This window comes from Colias croceus, chromosome W (genome assembly GCF_905220415.1).
Source record: "Colias croceus chromosome W, ilColCroc2.1".
NCBI lineage: Eukaryota > Metazoa > Arthropoda > Insecta > Lepidoptera > Pieridae > Colias > Colias croceus.
Window position 1 is genome coordinate 390086 of NC_059567.1, and position 22371 is coordinate 412456.

The 22371-nt window shown below is 35.9% G+C and overlaps 1 protein-coding gene across 1 annotated transcript; it reads left to right on the plus strand.

The window, feature by feature from the left end:
* The first annotated feature begins 10085 nt into the window (after positions 1-10085).
* On the plus strand, positions 10086-21254 carry LOC123704859. Its single transcript, XM_045653349.1, has 3 exons — positions 10086-10622; positions 11093-12716; positions 21190-21254. Exons 1-3 carry the CDS (start codon positions 10494-10496, stop codon positions 21252-21254), a joined length of 1818 nt encoding a protein of 605 aa, XP_045509305.1. The 5' UTR covers positions 10086-10493.
* Positions 21255-22371: the final 1117 nt, after the last annotated feature.

The following is a 22371-nucleotide window of genomic DNA, read 5'->3' on the forward strand; positions in this document are numbered from 1 at the left end:
GCCTCTTAATATTACGGATTTATTGAATCAAAAACCTACTTAATAAGAAAATATATAATTACAACTACCAACATTTCATCTAATTTCTTTTTATCTATTAAACTGTTATTTCATACCCTCAGAAAAACAGTTCTTATCACCTTTTCCACGATTTTATTACCTCAGGACTTTATACCCATAGTTTAAAATCATCAAGATTATATACATAGGAATAGTAGGGGGTTTGGGGGTCTAAATTAATGGACGACCCCATGACGATTAGAATGTATGTCATACAATTTTAGTACAATACAATGTAGTTACCATTAGCTACAAATGTATATATTTATTGGGCGATATAAGGGTATTATATTTAATAATTATCATATATGGGCACACATAAAGTTTTTTGAAAATAGATTATAAGATTCGAAATGTGATTTCGTATGTATATATGTAAATATAGGTTTAAACAAATTCAAATGACCCGCGTATCTTAGTTATTACATAGCTTGTTACTATAAATACCAACACAATAGCTGGTTAAATCTAAATTGATGGTCGTTGGTTAAACTTAAGTGTATTAATTAAAATTGAGTCATTTTAATAGGTAACATCTGTCAGTTTATATATAATGACTCAATTTTCCTAATTCCGCCATCCCCGTTTTTCCATCGTTCGTCGAGGCGCACAGATTCTAGGCATCGCTACATGGTTGACGTTCCATGTACCCGAACAAAGCGGTTCGGATCGTCATTATTTATCCGAAGTCCGAACCGCTAGGGACTGGAACATACTTCCTGAATATATGTTCCCCGATGAGTACCATATAGAGAGGTCTTCAAGAAGAGAGTAAACAGGTACATTCTAGGGAAGCGCGCTCCATCTTAGGCCACATCTAAGTTTACTATCAGGCGAGATTGTTGCCAAGCGCTCCCCTATTGTTCAATACAAAAAATAATTTATAAGGCTACCTAGGTTTAAACAATATCTACCGATTACACAGTTCTAGCCATTATAAACAAGGTGCAGCCTCAATTCACATTATGTAGGTATCGCTACTTATTGGTACAGAGTTTTTCAATAAGTAAGAGTAGATTTTGACGGTCAAACCATTTGGGTGATCAGTCAATAAATATATTTTACTAGTTCTTCGTACGTGACTTCATTTGTGAGGTCAAAGAAAATCTATACATATAATAAATCTGTAGAAGGGTCAATTCTGTACATTGAAAATATTGAAAAAATAAATAGCAGGGGGTGTTACTGGATCGATACCAAGCCCAAATATGTGATTAAAAAATTTTTTGTCTGTCTGTCTGTCTGTCTGTCTGTATGTTCAGGCATCACGTGAAAACTAACGGTTCGATTTCGATGAAACTTGGTATAATTATACCTTATTATCCTGGGCATAAAATAGGATACTTTTTATCCCGGAAAAATACGTAGAAAAAAAAATCTGAATTTTTCTTAATTTTTCCGCGCGGACGGAGTCGCGGGCGGAAGCTAGTTAACAATAAAATATTTTAAATATAGGTACATGTCATTTTTTAAAATAAATCTATCGGGATTCATAATTCAAATGCGTATCGTAATGATCTTTGGTTAAAAGTAGACTCACTCTCTGGCCATCTAACTATCCCAAGACAGAAATATCATAACATAAGACAACATAAGAAAGACATAAATATATATCATAATATCGCTATTCGCTGCGTTGCAACGTGCAGATAACAAGGCAATCAAATACACAGTTTCGTATTTACATATAGGTAATATTAGTAATACATACTTATCAAGTTGCTTATGCCATATACTATGCCAAGTTACACGAACGACTAATACGAATAAATGATGAAACTTAATCATCAATATAATTTTAATTGTATTAATATAGTGCCAACTGCCAACGCATTGCATTCATTTCACAGTAAATGTGCGGCACATCATTAAAACTTCTACTTGACTAATACCTAAAATTACAATAGAGGCAGGAGCTTTTTTCATGACCACAATATTATAATATCTTTAAATAGTGTTGAAGAGAATCACAATAGGTGCGGAATTTTTTTCTTGTGAATTGGCCACCAAGATCAAAACATTTGACACCGTTTTCATTTCCTGTACGGTTCCTTGAAATCAAAATCTATACTAATAATATTAAACAGAACAGATATCTCAAGAACTACAGGCTCAAAATGTATGTTCAATAGTCCATTAATTGAAGAAGGCTGTGATCATCGTGTACGACGAACAGCTAGTACAATACAATCGGTCCATGGTCATGGCTTTGTCAATACAATAACAGATAAACGGCACAAATAACGCAGATCATCGGTAAATTGTAAACCATAAAAATCATCTGGATGTATGTGGAATAGTTATATTTAGGCAAGTATTCATAGGGCGAGCAGCCTCGCGAAGCAATCGCGCGAATCGGCTCGGTCAGTGTCATAGCTTAGCCGAGGAAAATGACGTCACACGCGCTGACCTATCTATACTAATATTATAAAGCTGAAGAGTTTGGTTGTTTTTTTGAACGCGCTAATCTCAGGAACTACTGATCCGATTTGAAAAAATCTTTCAGTATTAGATAGCTCATTTATCGAGGAAGGCTATAGGCTATTAGACCATCACGCTACGACCAACAGGAGTGGAGCCACGGGGGTGAAACCGCGCGGAGCAGCTAGTTCAATATAAAACTACTCATATTCGTGCAATTCAAGAGTCGCGAACTAGGTACTACACTTTTTGATGTTAAGTTTTTATCATCTATGCGTATTGTTTATTCGTGTAATTTGGCATAGTGATTTAGCAAAAGTAACCAAAAAAAATATATTTTATACCTGCTTATTATGTCATCGATACGAAATTTCCGGCATAGGCTTCCAAAATCTACATACTAATACGTGCTTATTGAAAAACTCTATCAATATATCTGTGACACTTTCTACTTATTCGAGTCTTGAAATAAAACTAGAAGATAAGGTACTTGAATAAAGAACTTAAATAAAAAAGTGGGAAATTTCAAGGGCTTGCACACAAGTAGATTGTAAAGATTGTATCTAGACACGCGGCAGCGTGTCAAGCCGAGTTCAAGCGAAGAGAACTGGCGAGCAGCAGCCGTGTGTATATTTACACGAACCATTTCGAGCCACTTTTCACCCCCTTATAACTCGAAAACTATTTAAGTTATGTAAACCAAATTTGGTACATATCAAGAGGACCTCAAGATAAACAAGAACCTTAAATTTCATAAATACAGATTAAACAGTTGCGTAGATATTAATATCCAAAAATCGCAATTTTTAAGACTGACTGACTTATAGACATATACAAAACCTAACCCACTTCCAGATGACCTAGAAAGTTCAAATTTTGTAATCAACTAGGTAATAGTGAGTGTACAAAGGAAAAAATCAGAAAATACTGAATTTATTTGTATTTAATTTTTTTTTCAATGACATAAATTTTGTTTGTATGGAAAAATGGAAAAGTTTAAAAAAAAAGAAAATAGTATATTCACCTTACTAGTCTTAAAAAATAGCTCAAAACTAATCAGAGGCCGAAAAAAATTTTGAAATCCATCAATAAATGACTGAGATATAGATTATTGAAGTTTACATATTTTAGGACGAAACATCTGTAGATATTCGAAGCGCCTCTGACATCACACTCACTCGCGCTAGTATCGCTAGGGCGGATTACTTCGATTGCATGATTTCTTTATTCAAAACTGTTATTAAACGTAAAATAAAAGAAAATTGTAATAAAAATATTGCCTTTATTGCTCATACAGTTAAAAATAATATATATAATTTTACATATTCACATTTATTTATTCTTTATTTATGAGTGTTTAGTTTAATTTTAATTTCAGTGTAAATAAATAAATAAATAGTTAAATAAAATCTTTATTTTGCTTTAAACATGGTATTCAATGGTGATACAATTATATTAATAAAGCACAAACATGTTTAGCCAATACAAGCATGCAAAAATAATTACCATAAATGGTGTAATGGAAGAAGGCTTCGTCGAAGGTCGAAATGATTTAATTTGCGTAAAATTAATATGAGTGAAACATCTTTAGGCGCGTTTAGAGTAAAATTTCAAGATCGCGTCATGGCAATACCGTAACGTCGTGGAGTAAGGCGACGATTCTTCTACAACGATCTTTGCATCTTGGTAATAGTGTGTGTACAAATTCACGCTGGATGTTTAGAAAATCATATAATCTAATAAACAGAAAACGAGTTTAAAAAATTGCAGATAATGACGGGGCAATGTGCGCTGACATTCATAACATACAATAAAATATAGAAAATAATAATAAACAAACCATACAGAGAAACCGCAAGAAAAAAAATCGTATATAAAAAGTATTATATTTATAAAGTAAATCAAATTTGCAGAGTAGTTTTCTGTACAAAAAGTAATGATATCCCACCAAAAACATAAATGTAAAAATTGGAGCCGAGTTCAATCGTTGACTTAATTTGCCAAAAAAAGAAATGAGATCTAAATGTGTGCCAAGTTCTGCAGACAGTCCAGAAATTTATTTACAAAGATGTATTAAGTTCTTAGGTTGAGTGAAAACTCAATTGTTTTATTTTCCCTTAGAGAACAATGTTTATTCCAAAATATAACTTTTTTAATTTGAATAATATAATTATTTTCACAAAGCAAACAACTAATGACCTATTGAACCCCATAATTTGATGAGGCTAGTTTTACATACTGTTTATATTTTGTGAGGTTCTAAAAACTAGCCTCATCAAATTATGGGGTTCAATAGGTCATTAGTTGTTTGCTTTGTGAAAATAATTATATTATTCAAATTAAAAAAGTTATATTTTGGAATAAACATTGTTCTCTAAGGGAAAATAAAACAATTGAGTTTTCAGTCAACCTAAGAACTTAATACATCTTTGTAAATAAATTTCTGGACTGTCTGCAGAACTTGGCACACATTTAGATCTCATTTCTTTTTTTGGCAAATTAAGTCAACGATTGAACTCGGCTCCAATTTTTACATTTATGTTTTTGGTGGGATATCATGTACACTGTGAGTACGTTATTTGTTCCTATAGAGCTAAATTGTTCATTGATATCTAGTTCATTCATTCATTCATTTATCAACCCAAAAAAATGAAAAAATATAATAAAAAAAAAAAAAACAAAAAAAAAGTCACACTGTCTCAATATTATTGATAAGAACACAATAGAAACACATAAGATTGTCTAGGTTAATTACCATAAAAATCATACTAATTATATTCTAGTTGATAAGAAAAAAAACATAATAAAATGAAAAAAAAAATCACACCGTCTTTACTTATTATTGATAGGAATAAATTGTCATCACATTATAATATCGATTACTCTAGAATATGTTGTAAAATTTGTAAAAGTTACTAGTTACCTAGTTAAATAAAAATTAAAAAAAAAAAAATACAATAAAAGTCATGCGTACAATATCATTACTCATTATCGATAGCAACACAATGGGAACAAATTACAATATAGATGTGAATTACTATAAAAAATAAAAAAATAGTTACTAAGAAATAACCTTCTTATGGGCACTCTTCACAATCTTCGAGTAGTGCGAGTAGTGCCTCTACTAGGTTGAAAATGTTTAAAATATCTAAAGTATTAAAATACAACATTTATTTTATGACTTTTTCAAGAAAATGTCAAGAAATTTAATTCAACACATCAAAGATTAACTTTATGCATTGCTGCATATAAAAGTTACCTACATATTTAATCAATTCCTTGACCATAAATAACATTTGAACGTTATCGAGGATTAAGTGTTTCAAAAGTTCAAAACCTAATCTTAATTCCGTCCACCAGGTAAATAATAAAAACATCACTTATTTAATCGTTTAAAATTACTGGAAATACAAAAATACCCATCAATTACAAAACATATGAAGCCTAGAACTTAAAGAAAGATATTCAATTGAAATCATTCGTCATTATTCATAAATCATTCTCATTGATGTGTCTCATTGTAAATACATTTAAAAATCATAAATTGGTGCGTATCACAATAGTTAAGAATTGACGGGATTATATGCATAACATTTGTAGGATATAAAGGATTTAATCTATCCTATTTGGGGTATAAAAGACTGTCCTAATATTATAAATTAGGTTAAGCTATTTTAATTTTCGTTAACGTTAAAAACCAGTCAAATTACAGCCAGAAGCATCTAGAAGTAGCAGAATTCAAACACCCCTTATTGTGACAGGGTAAAGCAAATCGCGCTTATAATATAAGAACATCATAATAGAAGAATCTGTAGAATTCAACATCTCATTGTAGAAGACATATATGTAACGTGTTAATAAAAAACAAAGATAAAACAAACTTGTCAGTTTTACCGGGTCTGTCTTTATTGTTGATGCAAAATATAACAAAGAACTTGAGCGATGTCAATGGATATCCGGATGGAACGAAGTGTTAAGTTAGAGAGAGACAGATAGAGAACCACGCGCACGCCGCACGACTTACAACTCTAGCAAAAAGTGTCGTGACAACTTTTCGTAAGAATTTTTTCCGTCTAGCCCCTTCTCACAACGCGCGATAAGGAACTTCGTTCCAAAAAAATTTATATGTAGTTTCGATATAAGATTGTTTAAATTAAAGACAATCTTTTGGCGGATGTATACTTCAAAATTTCATCAAGAATCTTCATAAGTAGTAGTAATTTTGCGTTTTTTTATTAACACGTTATACAGACAGGACAAGCCACCATATATATACCTAGTTATTACATTACAAGTAGACACTACGATCATGCTCTATTATAAAACTCGAGTGACAACCCAACCGAATGAGTGGAGGATTGAATGAACAAAATTGTAACTACTATCATTTAAGTTTGTTCAATATCGTTCCAATCAGTAAATAACTTAAAGATACTTTTTGCATACGTTTAACTTGAACAATATATGAATTTCGGAATACAACACGTCCCGGAAAGTTCATTGAATAACAGCCTACCCTAGAATAGCCTTTTTGGTGTATTCCTGTTATCAAAAACAGTAACAGTTACATATATACTTACTGATGAAAGTGTGAGTGATTGATATTCCATTTGTAAATATACAGATCCATCTATTTCATTAATTAAATTTATTAGTCGTTAATTGATTGAAATATGAAGCTGGTTGAAATTCAAAAATTTTGTGATGATTTGTGTTTTGTATGTGAAGCATTACGTTTTTGGGGCTTTATTTCTCACGTCTAATTATATTATGTACATTAAAAATTTCATGGTCATAAGACTGTTAGATTGCACTACATGTGTTCATTAATTAGTGTAGGAGATAGTCATCAAGTTAACATACATTAAATGTACATAAAATGTAAAAAGTATTGTAAGAGTTATTTGTTCAATACCAGAAAACTAATAAAATTGATCGACTCAGGTAAAACATCCCAATAAATAAATTTTAAATAAACATCTCATGGGAAAGATTTCACAAGAAAATTGATAAGTAAAGAAATATTATGAAATGTATGTGTCTCATTTCCCTCAAGAAGATTTGGGACTTAACTTGATAATCTCTGAAAAACATACTTTTTTAAATGCAGATAACGTGTGAGAACAAATTTTATGTAAGGAGGAAGTAAAAAGCAAAATTTTATATATTGTCAGAATAAATCCATAATTATTATGTGGTATTTACACAATATGTATCTTGTATGTATTGTATAGTATCTATACATATAATAAAATCGTAGGAAAGTCAAAACTGTACATTGAATATTTTTTTAAAAGAATACATAATCCATGATCTATAATCGATATAGAAGCCAAAAACATAGTTTTTAGAATTTTTGTCTGTTTGTCTGTTTGTCGGTTTGTCTGTTTGTCTGTTTGTCTGTATGTTTGTCCGAGCTAATCTCGAAAAGTACCGCATAGATTGACTTCAAATTTTGCATGAATATTACTAACAGGTCGGGTGAGGCTTTTATATACACATTATCATGCTATCACCTCCGGGGGAGGAGCTGTGAACCTTTATTTTTCTAACGTATTCCGTGTATTACACAGCGTACAATCTAAAGACTCATGTTTAAATGTTGTTTTTGGGTAAGCCACGCTATTATCTAGCTTTACACTATAAAAACTACGTCATTTACGTAATTTTGGCAGAGAAACAGTTTAATGAATCTTAGTAGTATAAAGACAAATTTGAAACAGCGCCATCTATGAGACTTCATTAAAATCAAATCAATTTACATATTTAACGCTTCTTGCAAATTTATAATTAAGAATTAAATAATATGATGTTGGTGGGGTTTTTAATTGTACTTATTTATTTAACTTTTTAACCCATGTCTTCCCAGAGTCCACTTCAGGTGCTTATATTTTATGTGAATATACTAAATAAAATTTTACAAGTGAGGGTAGATGTTTATTATTTGATGTCAAACAAGACACCATTAACAGATAATTGTGACATTTTAAAAAATCCTTCTTGCGTTCCCACAAAAGGCTTTGTGGGAAATGTGGCTTTTATATTTATTCTTTATACATAATTAATTATATAGTTAGACTCATGTTTTTAATTAGAATTGAAGTTACGACAAAATAAGAAAATGATGAAATTTTATTTTTATGTATAACTTTTACAAGACTATATTATACGCCCAAAGAAGGTCACTTAAGTTCTTGATAGAATTTTATTTGTTAGTAGCTTTTTAATAAAATAAGGTAAAGTAATCTTTTCATTTTTTTTTATTTACAGATTCAATGTTCATAAAAAATTAACGATTTGCGTGAGGATGTAGTAGAAATAAGTATCCTGGCGCGTGGTCAATTGTTGACTAAAGTCAATTTCCAACGTATGGTACAATCATTGGAAGAATCTTGGGTAATTTTAGAGGATATTTTTCGGGAATGAGAAAAGGGGCAGCCAACCACGTATCAGCGTGCGTACGTGAGAATCTACGTTTTAGTACCAAAAAAAATGTTATTTTGAAACGTAAATATTGCACTCACAACTACTGTACAAGTATGATTTTTATTCGTGCTTTACTGTTGTTTTATTATCGTTATGGCTTTCGCGGTACAGATAGTACTGGGATCAGAGTACATATTATTTATCAATTTAATATACGTACCACACCAAGTAAAATATTTACAATCATACCAAATGGATTAACACGGTATGTACATAAGGCGGTCTTATCGCTTACTAGCGATCTCTTCCAGACTGCCCAAGGTAAGAGATAAAGAATTATACTCATGATCCAGCAATTTTCAACCGAAAAAGAAGTTTTTCTGTAATTGGTAGTTGTTTCATTTATTTATTTTAAAAACCTAATTTTACTTTTACATTTGCCCATTTGCATTACATTCAGCTTCCATAAAACTTATAAAAATTTTATGTTTATTTCTGTCTAATATAACTACTCTTTTTTAGATATAAATAACAAAAACAACTTTTTTATTAAAATTTAGTACCTTGGGAAGATATTATCTATGTGTTAATAGAACAATACATAAAGGAAGTTATGTTACGATTTTATACAATGAAAATATGTAAAAAAATATTAGCAGGTGTAATTATTAAATTGATCCTGAACCCAAAACTGTAGTTAATTTTTTTGTCATTTAGTGTTTAATTCATGTCAATTGGTTCATTAATAAAAAAAATTATGATCATTTAAATAATCACGGCGAACATTTGCTAAGGCTATCTTAACCTAATAATGGCCGTAATCATTTTTTTTTAAATAAATCGAGAAATATCAGAAAAAATATCTTTAAACCCTTACATCTAATATATAAAAATCAATGCCACTTTTCGTTGTAATTCCATAACTCGAGAACGGCTGAACCGATTTCGATAATTCTTTTTTTATTATATTCCTTGAAGTACGAGGATGGTTCTTATGTAGAGAAAACGTTAATATGTACCACGGGCGAAGCCGGGGCGGACCGCTAGTTATAAATATATGTATAATTTATATATATGAAACTAGCTGGTGCGTTGTGCGCGGGCTGCAAGCAGCCCGCGAGCCCTTTTTGCCCCTGGATTGAAGCAATAGGGCAGTCATTTGAAAGTATATTCAAAGAGTCACGGTCAAAATGGGCGTAAAACCAACAGCTTTAAAATATATTTTATGTGAAAGCTAATGACCATTACTTAAATTTATACTATGACGGCAATCACCCAAACAATCGGTGAGCAGAGATATTCAGTGATGTTCAAACGTATTTGTTATAGAATCCAAAAAAAAACCGGAGATAACACGACACGATGTTGTGCAAAGCTAGGCCAAAGAAACCAATCTATTGGTTGGTAACCTAACGGAATTACTACATTCCATCCCTTTCTAACTTCTCTCTTAATCAGGCGCCGACCAAAAAACAAGGGTGCGAGCAGGCCGGGCAATGCGCGTCAGTCGTTATTCATATTTTTCATTACTCATGCTCGGAAAGTAGGTGTGTTCAACTTGTGTTCTGCTGTTTTTGTTAAGTACAATGGAAGAAAGACAGTGTGTTATGTGTCGACGCTCTGTTTATCGACAAAGACGTCATGTTTTGCATGAAGATATTCCTCAGCGCGATCCACAAATGGCAGCATATATACGAGAACATGCCGTGATACATGTAAGTATTACGCATTACCTATGATATAATCATATTTACATACACCGCAGTGCACAATTCGAACTCTTTACCTATCTGCTACCTGTCCCGATGACGAATCCAGTGCTAAAATGACCCATAAACAAAATGAACAAAATGTTTACTAATGCCATTCAAGTGTATAAGGTTTTAGCAATAAGCAGCATAATTGCGTGTAAAACGTAAAGATCTTTAGTTACTTTTGTTCTGTGAAAAGTATTGTTATGGCTCACTCAACAAAATATCGCAAAAGACAAAGCAAGCGACTAATTATATTTTGTTTATTCATTTTTTTAACTTATAGTTACATTTTTAAATATTTCTTATATAAAAATAATTATATTTATTATTATAAGTACTATACCGACATATGTCGTTTTATCTCCGTTGCATTTGTGATTTTACCTTGAAGTACCTACATCACGATAGTTATTTGTGTTTTTATTTTTCAGGTTGAATTCAATAACGTCTATTCAACGTGTCATAGATGCTGGCAACGATTAACTAATGATGTTCCAAGGATTGAAGAAGTACATCCCAATGAAGCAGTGCAGCCTAATGCAGCTATACAACCTCAGGAACGAACTTTAGAAGTAGATGATTTTATGAGAGCTCCAAACAGAGCAGATCGTTGTATTTTTAATAACTGTCATAACGAAACACGGTTACGAATTCCTATGTCTATAAAAATACACATGTTATGTGAACATAATTTGTATATACCTGGAGAAGCTAGAGCGTGTCGACAGCACCTTGAAAGCAATAACTGGAATGATTTAATTAACAACTGTCGCACATATCACGATTTTAATGCTGCTCAGTTTACAGATATTTGTAATATTTTTAAAAACGCTGCTTCGCGTGGTACAAGATTCGATTTTGATTCAATGACTGAATTAGACAACGAAGACTTGTTTTTTTGGGTAGGATTTAATTACGAACAATTTAACATTATTTTAAATCAAACACCCTCACTCGCAAATCAAAGTCGTCCCCGGACAGTACTTGGAGTATATTTAACAAAACTTCGCACAGGTGAAAGTAATGAACGATTGGCATCATTGTTTGGTATGTCTCGTCGAACTCTAGAAAAAAAATTGAAAATCGCTAGAGAATGTATAGAGGCAGAATTTACCCCTTTACATCTAGGGTTTGACCATATCACAAGGAATAATATCTTAGAGAGGAATTTGTTGATACCAAAACACATATTCGGTAACAGTGAAAACAGCAAAGCAATAGTTATTTGCGATGGTACTTATATTTATATAGAAAAAAGTTCTAATTTTTTGTTTCAAAGATTGTCTTACAGCTTGCATAAGTATGAGAATTTACTAAAACCCTTTATGATTGTCAGCACTGATGGCTACATTTTGGATGTCCTAGGTCCGTATGCCGCCACTACATCTGATGCAACAATCATGCAAGACATTATGCGTGATGAAAATAGTGCTTGGCATTGGATTTTTCAACAAAACGACGTTATTTTGGTTGATCGGGGTTTTAGGGATAGCTTAGCTAGTATTGAAGAGTGGGGTTATGAGGTACACATACCACCCACAAAAGACAGAAACGAAACCCAATTAACAACGGACCAAGCCAATAAATCGCGAACGATTACCATTAGCCGCTGGGTAGTGGAAGCCATGAATGGCAAAATAAAACAGTGTTTTAGACTGCTGCGACAAACATATATTAATAGAGCTCTTCCCCACATGTTTGTAGATTTCAAAATTGGTGCTAGCCTTTTAAATGCTTTTCGCCCAGTTTTTGAAAACCATCGACTAGCTTCAGATATAATAAACATTATTGATGAAAAAATAAACAACCCGAATCGTTTATTCGATTACGTCGAACTTAAAAATCTGAATCAACAACGTCGAGACTTTGTAAGAATGGAAGCAAATCTACCATTCCTAAATGATTTTCCACGTTTAACAGAGGAATGTATAGTGCTTCACGCTTTGGGAACTTATCATATAAAACTGGCAAAATCGTATGTCGCAGAACATTTCCGCGATGGTGTTTATTTAATTGAATTATATAGAGAGGAGTCATTAGATGATTTAAACAGATGTAATATTCTGCAAACTAATGTGTGGTTGCTTCGAATTAAAATACAGTCGCGGCATGTCAGATCGCGCACATATAACACTTACATTTTGATCGATAGAGACCAAATCGGTAGAAATGCGATAGTTGAGCATTACTGTACTTGCTTAACAGGCAGAAGAACAGTAGGAAGTTGTGCCCACATAGTTTCAGTTTTGTGGTTTTTGGGGTTAGGACGGCACGAGCCTTTCATTGCACCCGCAGAACATTTATTAGATGTTATAGTTGATGATAACCATTGATATTTAAATAAAATTAACTGCGTTAAAAACAACCGACTTCAAAAACGGAAAAGTAAAAAATAAAAAAGATTTGATATTATTAATTGCTACATATTATTTAGATGTGCTATTTATTAAATAGGTTTGATGTCGGTGCACGGGCTTAATACTAATGTGCTTAGTGTTTGGCACCGACTTCAAACCTATTTAATAAATAGCACATCTAAATAATATGTAGCAATTAATAATATCAAATCTTTTTTATTTTTTACTTTTCCGTTTTTGAAGTCGGTTGTTTTTAACGCAGTTAATTTTATTTAATACTTTTTAGTGTAATTTTCAACACGAATCAAACGAGCCCAAACTCGATAAAGTTGAGTCAATATATTACTGAGTTCCTATGGCCACCTTCCGATTCCATCATCAAATCAGCTCTATGTCATGATAATGTTTCATCGCTATCCAATTTACACACTTATACAAAATTTCAGCTCAATCGGTTACCGGGAAGTGAATCAAAGTTACTTGCTACATTCCAATTAAGTCATCGAGTACAGACAAAAATGCTCATAAAATAAAAACTACTGGGCCTAGCCGAATAAAATTTTTATGGGACCAATTCGACACCATCCTGCATCGAACAAAAAAAGAATCACGTAAATCGGTTCAGAAACCTCGGAGTAATCGGTGTACATACATAAAAAAAAAAAAAAAAAAAAAAAAATATACCGGCCGAATTGATAACCTCCTCCTTTTTTTTGAAGTCGGTTAATAAAAGGTATCAATATTTATTATTTTATTACAAATATGTGTGTTTTATTTAACCAATCTTTGGGACTTTTTTGCAGTGATACCCGGTCGATATTGGGGTTAACAAGTATTTAGGGGGTATTTAGAAGTACAATAAAGTAAATTACAACACATTTTATTTCTGTTGGTTTTACGCCCAGCTCTCATACAAAAATGCCCATGATCCTTTTCTGTACATTTGTTACATCTGCTAACAGCGATTCTACAGTAAGTCGTTAATGCTTATAAATTCCCCATTCAAGTATTTTCCACTCCGGGAGGCTGTCCACCTTCGAGGGAGCGTAGTGCGCGGGCTGCAAGCAGCCCGCGAAGCATACCAGGGCAGAAATCTTTAGTCATTTGAAAATGCATTCGAATTTCCTATCCATTTGTTACATCTCCTAACAGCGATTCTACAGTCAGTCGGTAATGCTTATAAATTCCCCATTCAAATATTTTCTATTCCGGGGGGCTGTCCACCTTCGAGGGTGCGTGGTGCGCGAGCTGCAAGCAGCTCGCGGCTCATCCCAGGGCAGAAATCTTCAGTCATTTGAAAATGCATTCGAATTTCCTTTCCATTTGTAACATCTGCTAACAGCGATTCTACAGTCAGTCGAAACTGCTTATAAATAACTTATTCAAATATTGTTAAATTTTTGAAACGTCTTATCGATAGCGGGCAGTGACTTTTCATAATAAACTGTTCAAGAGTTAACCTAACACGCTCGTCGCTTCGCTCCTCGCTACCTATTTGAATATTTAGGCCGGCCGCTGCCGCGACTCGCTCGCTTCGCTCGCTTGGCTCGTGCGATAGGTAGTTCAAAAGTTAACCTAACACGCTCGTCGCTTCGCTCCTCGCTACCTATTTGAATATTTAGGCCGGCCGCTGTGTGGTAGTTCAAAAGTTAACCTTACACGCTCGTCGCTTCGCTCCTCGCTACCTAAACTGCTTATAAATTACTTATTCAAATATTGGTAAAATTTTTGAAACGTCTTATCGATAGCGGGCAGTGACTTTTCATAATAAACTGTTCAAGAGTTAACCTAACACGCTCGTCGCTTCGCTCCTCGCTACCTATTTGAATATTTAGGCCGGCCGCTGCCGCAACTCGCTCGCTTCGCTCGCTTGGCTCGTGCGGTAGGTAGTTCATAAGTTAACCTAACACGCTCGTCGCTTCGCTCCTCGCTACCTATTTGAATATTTAGGCCGGCCGTTGACGCGACTCGCTCGCTTCGCTCGCTTGGCTCGTGCGGTAAGTAGTTCAAAAGTTAACCTAACACGCTCGTCGCTTCGCTCCTCGCTACCTATTTGAATATTTACGCTGGCCGCTGCCGTGACTCGCTCGCTTCGCTCGCTTGGCTCGTGCGGTAGTTCAAAAGTTAATAAATATTTTCTACTCCGGGAGGCTGTCAACCCTCGAAGTTGCGCGGTGCGCGGGCAGCAAGCAGCCCGCGGTGCCGTCTTTTGCCGATGCTATTCAATTACCCTTCCTACTATGGAAATTTCCATACAAAATTTTCGAAAAAAAAAAATTCGCTTTTTAGCAAAAATTTTTATGTGCGTGGAAGCGGACCAAGTTTTTAAACATTTTTCACCTTGGTGACCCCAACCTAAGTGCCACCAGTTCAGAGAGCCGTTGAATTTCGTGATGTATGGAAAATGGAAACCGGGGGTCGGAGAGAAATTCTGAGTATGCAGTTTTGTAAATCTGACCAATCAGAGCACAGAAGTCAATTTTCAGACCGATCGTAAAGTAACCGGCGCCACCATCTTGCTTTGAAAAATTGGCCATTTTTGAAAAAAAAATGGCGTCCAATTTGAAATTTCTCGATTGCCCTGGGAGCGCCCCATCTTCCTGATCAATTTTTAGTTCTACACCCCCCGGCTATCTAGTGCCGTTTCAGAGAGCCGTCGAATTTTGCGTTGTATGAAACTCGGAAACCAGCGATGGAAACTCGATTATGAGTATGCCATCTCAATGTGCGGCTCGACTAAAGCTCCTGTGCCAAGTTTCAGCGCGATCGGACCAGAGATGGCCATTTTAGAATTTGTATGGCGGCGGCCATTTTTTCCGCCATTTTGAATTTTTTTCACTATCTGTGGTAATTGCTCGAGGTCTACTACAAGTTTAGTTTGAGCACCCCAGATGTAGCTGCTACCGTTTGCGCGGGCCGTTGACCGTCTTCGAGAGATGAGGGAAAGTTTAAGATTTCGGATTTTTCTGGATATCCTGGGAGCTGGGCGAGTACGAATGCGTCATTGGTGTATTTCTCCATTGCACCACCTCGTCTAAATTTACGTTTTTATGTTTGCGCCAAAAATGGAAAAATTCCAAAATCGAGCGTCCCACTGTAGCTCCCTGGTAGCGTCCCAGGGTGGTGATCATTTTTAGTTCCGGGACCCCCAACCCAACTCGCTCCGTTTCCGCAGGCCGTTGGAGTTTACGTTGTATGGAAGTTGAAAACGGGGGCCCGGAGCCACTCGAACGGGGCACCGATCGATTCGCCGGCTCGAACAGAGCACGTGTGCCAAATTTGAGACGTAAGGATTCATAAACGGCGATTTTGGCAAAGTACGGCGGCCATCTTTTTTTCGCGAAAATCCCCATTTTTCCACCACCCCTGGTAATCGCCACCAGTTCTGAGCATTTTTTGTTCAGACACCCCCCCTCCAGGTATCACCGTTTTTGCGCACCTCCAGGGGTCCACTCTCTTGTCCAGGGTGTTGGAGATGTCAATATTTTTCCGGTAGTCACTCGGCGCACCTCTACACGATCACGTCGAAATCCCCCCAACTTTCCGCGTAGTTTCCGAGAAACCCGATGTCAGTGAGTGGTAGTGTAGCTTTATATATTATAATAATATAACTAGCTGGTGCGTTGTGCGCGGGCTGCAAGCAGCCCGCGAGCCCCTTTTGCCCCTGGGTTGAAGCAATAGGGCAGTCATTAGAAAATGTGTTGGAATTCCCAGTCCATTTGTAATTTCCTGCTAACAGCGATTCCACAGTCAATCGGAAGTGCTTATAAATTCCCAATTCAAATATTTTCTATTCTGGAATGCTGTCGACCTTTGAGGGTGCGTGGTGCGCGGGCTGCAAGCAGCCCGCGAGCCCCTTTCGCCCGTGGGTTGAAGCAAAAGGGCAGTCATTAGAAAATGTGTTAGAATTCCCAGTCCATTTGTAATTTTCTGCTAACAGCGATCCCACAGTCAGTCGGTATTGCTTATAAATTCCCCATTCAAGTATTTTCCACTCCGGGAGACTGTCCACCTTCGAGAGAGCGTAGTGCGCGGGCTGCAAGCAGCCCGCGAAGCATCCCAGGACAGAAATCTTCAGTCATTTGAAAATGCATTAAAATTCCCCGTCAATTTGCTATTATCTGCAAACAGCGATTCCACAGTCAATCGGAAGTGCTTATAAATTTCAAATTCAAATATTTTCTATTCCGGGGGGCGGTTCACCTTCGAGGGTGCATGGTGCGCGAGCTGCAAGCAGCTCGCGGCTCATCCCAGGGCAGAAAGCTTCAGTCATTTGAAAATGCATTCAAATTTCCTATCCATTTGTTACATCTGCTAACAGCGATTCTACAGTCAGTCGGTAATGCTTATAAATTCCCCATTCAAGTATTTTCCACTCCGGGAGGCTGTCCACCTTCGAGGGAGCGTAGTGCGCGGGCTGCAAGCAGCCCGCGAAGCATCCCAGGGCAGAAATCTTCAGTCATTTGAAAATGCATTCGAATTTCCTATCCATTTGTTACATCTCCTAACAGCGATTCTACAGTCAGTCGGTAATGCTTATAAATTCCCCATTCAAATATTTTCTATTCCGGGGGGCTGTCCACCTTCGAGGTTGCGTGGTGCGCGAGCTGCAAGCAGCTCGCGGCTCATCCCAGGGCAGAAATCTTCAGTCATTTGAAAATGCATTCGAATTTCCTTTCCATTTGTAACATCTGCTAACAGCGATTCTACAGTCAGTCGAAACTGCTTATAAATTACTTATTCAAATGTTGTTAAATTTTTGAAACGTCTTATCGATAGCGGGCAGTGACTTTTCATAATAAACTGTTCAAGAGTTAGGTAACACGCTCGTCGCTTCGCTCCTCGCTACCTATTTGAATATTTAGGCCGGCCGCTGCCGTGACTCGCTCGCTTCGCTCGCATGGCTCGTGTGGTAGTTCAAAAGTTAACCTTACACGCTCGTCGCTTCGCTCCTCGCTACCTAAACTGCTTATAAATTACTTATTCAAATATTGGTAAAATTTTTGAAACGTCTTATCGATAGCGGGCAGTGACTTTTCATAATAAACTGTTCAAGAGTTAACCTAACACGCTCGTCGCTTCGCTCCTCGCTACCTATTTGAATATTTAGGCCGGCCGCTGCCGCAACTCGCTCGCTTCGCTCGCTTGGCTCGTGCGGTAGGTAGTTCATAAGTTAACCTAACACGCTCGTCGCTTCGCTCCTCGCTACCTATTTGAATATTTAGGCCGGCCGTTGACGCGACTCGCTCGCTTCGCTCGCTTGGCTCGTGCGGTAAGTAGTTCAAAAGTTAACCTAACACGCTCGTCGCTTCGCTCCTCGCTACCTATTTGAATATTTACGCTGGCCGCTGCCGTGACTCGCTCGCTTCGCTCGCTTGGCTCGTGCGGTAGTTCAAAAGTTAACCTTACACGCTCGTTGCTTCGCTCCTCGCTACCTAAACTGCTTATAAATTACTTATTCAAATATTGGTAAAATTTTTGAAACGTCTTATCGATAGCGGGCAGTGACTTTTCATAATAAACTGTTCAAGAGTTAACCTAACACGCTCGTCGCTTCGCTCCTCGCTACCTATTTGAATATTTAGGCCGGCCGCTGCCGCAACTCGCTCGCTTCGCTCGCTTGGCTCGTGCGGTAGGTAGTTCATAAGTTAACCTAACACGCTCGTCGCTTCGCTCCTCGCTACCTATTTGAATATTTAGGCCGGCCGTTGACGCGACTCGCTCGCTTCGCTCGCTTGGCTCGTGCGGTAAGTAGTTCAAAAGTTAACCTAACACGCTCGTTGCTTCGCTCCTCGCTACCTATTTGAATATTTACGCTGGCCGCTGCCGTGACTCGCTCGCTTCGCTCGCTTGGCTCGTGCGGTAGTTCAAAAGTTAATAAATATTTTCTACTCCGGGAGGCTGTCAACCCTCGAAGTTGCGCGGTGCGCGGGCAGCAAGCAGCCCGCGGTGCCGTCTTTTGCCGATGCTATTCAATTACCCTTCCTACTATGGAAATTTCCATACAAAATTTTCGAAAAAAAAAATTTCGCTTTTTAGCAAAAATTTTTATGTGCCTGGAAGCGGACCAAGTTTTTAAACATTTTTTACCTTGGTGACCCCAACCTAAGTGCCACCAGTTCAGAGAGCCGTTGAGTTTCGTGATGTATGGAAAATGGAAACCGGGGGTCGGAGAGAAATTCTGAGTATGCAGTTTTGTAAATCTGACCAATTAGAGTACAGAAGTCAATTTTCAGACCGATCGTGACGGAACCGGCGCCACCATCTTGCTTTGAAAAATTGGCCATTTTTTGAAAAAAAATTGCGTCCAATTTAAAATTTCGCGATTGCCCTGGTAGCACCCCATCTTCCTGATCATTTTTTAGTTCTACACCCCCCACCTATCTCGCGCCGTTTCAGAGAGCCGTCGAATTTTGCGTTGTATGAAACTCGGAAACCAGCGATGGAAACTCGATTATGAGTATGCCAACTCAATGTGAGGCTCGATTAAAGCCCTTGCGCCAAGTTTCAGCGTGATCGGCCCAGCGACGGCCGTTTTAGAATTTGTATGGCGGCGGCCATTTTTTCCGCCATTTTGAATTTTTTTCACTATCTGTGGTAATTGCTCGAGGTCTACTCCAAGTTTAGTTCGAGCACCCCAGATGTAGCTGCTACCGTTTGCGCGGGCCGTTGACCGTCTTCGAGAGATGAGGGAAAGTTTAAGATTTCGGATTTTTCTGGATATCCTGGGAGCTGGGCGAGTACGAATGCGTCATTGGTGTATTTCTCCATTGCACCACCTCGTCTAAATTTACGTTTTTATGTTTGCGCCAAAAATGGAAAAATTCCAAAATCGAGCGACCCACTATGGCTCCCTGGTAGCGTCCCAGGGTGGTGATCATTTTTAGTTCCGGCACCCCCCACCCAACTCGCACCGTTTCCGCGGGCCGTTGGATTTTACGTTGTATGAAAGTTGGAAACCGGGGCCCGGAGCCACTCGAACGGGGCACCGATCGATTCGCCGGCTCGAACAGAGCACGTGTGCCAAATTTGAGACGTAAGGATTCATAAACGGCGATTTTGGCAAAGTACGGCGGCCATCTTGTTTTCGCGAAAATTCCCATTTTTCCACCTTCCCTGGTAATCGCCACCAGTTCCGAGCATTTTTTGTTCAGACACCCCCCCTCCAGGTGGCACCGTTTTTGCGCACCTCCAGGGGTCCACTCTCTTGTCCAGGGTGTTGGAGATGTCAATATTTTTCCGGTGGTCACTCGGCGCACCTCTACACGGTCACGTCGAAATCCCCCCAACTTTCCGCGTAGTTTCCGAGAAACCCGATGTCAGTCAGTCAGTGAGTGGTAGTGTAGCTTTATTTATATATAATAATAATAATAATAATAACTAGCTGGTGCGTTGTGCGCGGGCTGCAAGCAGCCCGCGAGCTTCCGTGTGCTCTAAGAGTTTTAACAAACGATATTGTTTTTTTTTATTTATAATTTTTCTAGCTATCATCAGCTCTTGGACTATAGCAATATACCTATATAATATATAATTTCTAATTCTAATAAATCATTAATTTTTATTTTGTCAGAAAAAAAAGTCCAAGACAACACTTACTCAATTAAACAAACAAGTACTTAATCGCAATTAATCGTTCCATAAAAAATATATATAATATGACAAAACACTCTAAGAAAAATTCATTGATGTAAAAAAAATACACCGAAATTGTATGTTTTTTCTATTATAATCATTACCCATGTCACATGTTTCAACAACAGAATGTAATTGGCGATGTAATTTGTGTTTTTTTGTTGTACCAACTAAAACGAAAATAGCAAACTGACACATTTTTTAACAAACATACCTACCTATATTACCTGTATATTTATGTTACATCAATCTATAATATTGTTATTAAGATCTATATTGAAGAATAAATAATTGAAAAAATAATGTTTGAAAATCTTACACCATGTACTTAGGTACTTCATAATTTGATCGATATTCATAAATCATTTTATACCTACCTATTTTTCTTATTTAAAAGTATAAAAAAGCGAAATATAAGAAAAAATGAAGAAGTCAATGCTTAGTTTTCGATAAATTAAATTACCTACTTGTCTTTAAAATATATAATATAGGTACAGTATATGTAATACAAAAATTAAATATACTAATTTCTCTTTCAGTTTTGAACGACTTCGATATAGAAAGAGATTTTTTAACAGAAGCAATAATGAAAATAGAAGATTGAATTAATGATCTCGAAAGCTATTTGTTAAAGGTACAATACAAAATAAGATACCTAAATAATGTGTTTTAATTTCATTGAATATATTCATATACCTACTTGAATAATGTTTAGGTACCTACCTCTTGTCTTGTTTATAAACTAACAAAAACTGAATTATAAACAAGTCCCCCTGTTAATTATGTACCTAGGTATGTAGTTAAAATCTTTAGTTTAATTTTCATTTATTCATTCATCAGTGCTGTTTTTTTTTTTATAATTCTCTTTCAAATAATATCTATATTTTTAATTTTATATGAGTGCCTTTTTTAATTTATGTACCTACCTACTAAATTAGGTGTTAGGAAGTTATACCTACGTTTATTATAAAAAAATAGTTTATTTTCAGTTCCATCTGTCGGTTTGCAATGTAAATATCATTGCATACGTCGATACAATGTAGATAGCGACAATATAATATAATGCTACATCGCTATCATTTCAGCTATAGGGTGAACAAAAACTACTCTTATGTACATAGTAGAATTTTGTAATTTGTTAAGTTCTTCATACGCTGTTTATTGAATCGAACATGTGAACAATGATTTTAGTAGGTTCATTTCTATGGCATAGGTACTTAGATCATTAAGTTAATAGCGTAAGAAAAAGCTAATTTTAAGTAGGTAAGTACTAAACATTATCTTGTGTAGTAGATGGTAGGCAATTTATCTAATCAAATATATTAATTATATTAAAATAAAGTTTCATAAAATCAATATGTATTAAAATAATTATTTTTGAATTGCGAATAAAACAACAATAATTGAAACTAAAATTATTTTATTAACATGACTATATTATTCAACTAATGGTAACAGTACATAAGTAATAGGTACATTTTTTCATTTTTAAAGAAAATCTATAGGTATAAATTTATACAAAATCAAAATAACAAAAAACGAATAACATACAACTTAAATAAAATCTATACATAAAAAAACGTAGGAATATACACTGAACATTTTTTTAACACTTGAGGCGTCTTCTACAAAATAATAATCGAAAAAAAATATGCTACCCCGAGCTAGACGCAAATAGTACTGCATTGATTAACTTCCAAATTTTGAATAAATATTATGAA

Bases quoted from the DNA above. Each gene is read 5' to 3' on its own strand.
- LOC123704859 (XM_045653349.1), top strand. From the start codon at position 10,494: ATGGAAGAAAGACAGTGTGTTATGTGTCGACGCTCTGTTTATCGACAA. The intron at 10,623-11,092 runs GTAAGTATTACG...TTTATTTTTCAG, and splicing joins GAGAACATGCCGTGATACAT to GTTGAATTCAATAACGTCTA. The intron at 12,717-21,189 runs GTAATATTCTGC...TTTCTCTTTCAG, and splicing joins ATTAGATGATTTAAACAGAT to TTTTGAACGACTTCGATATA.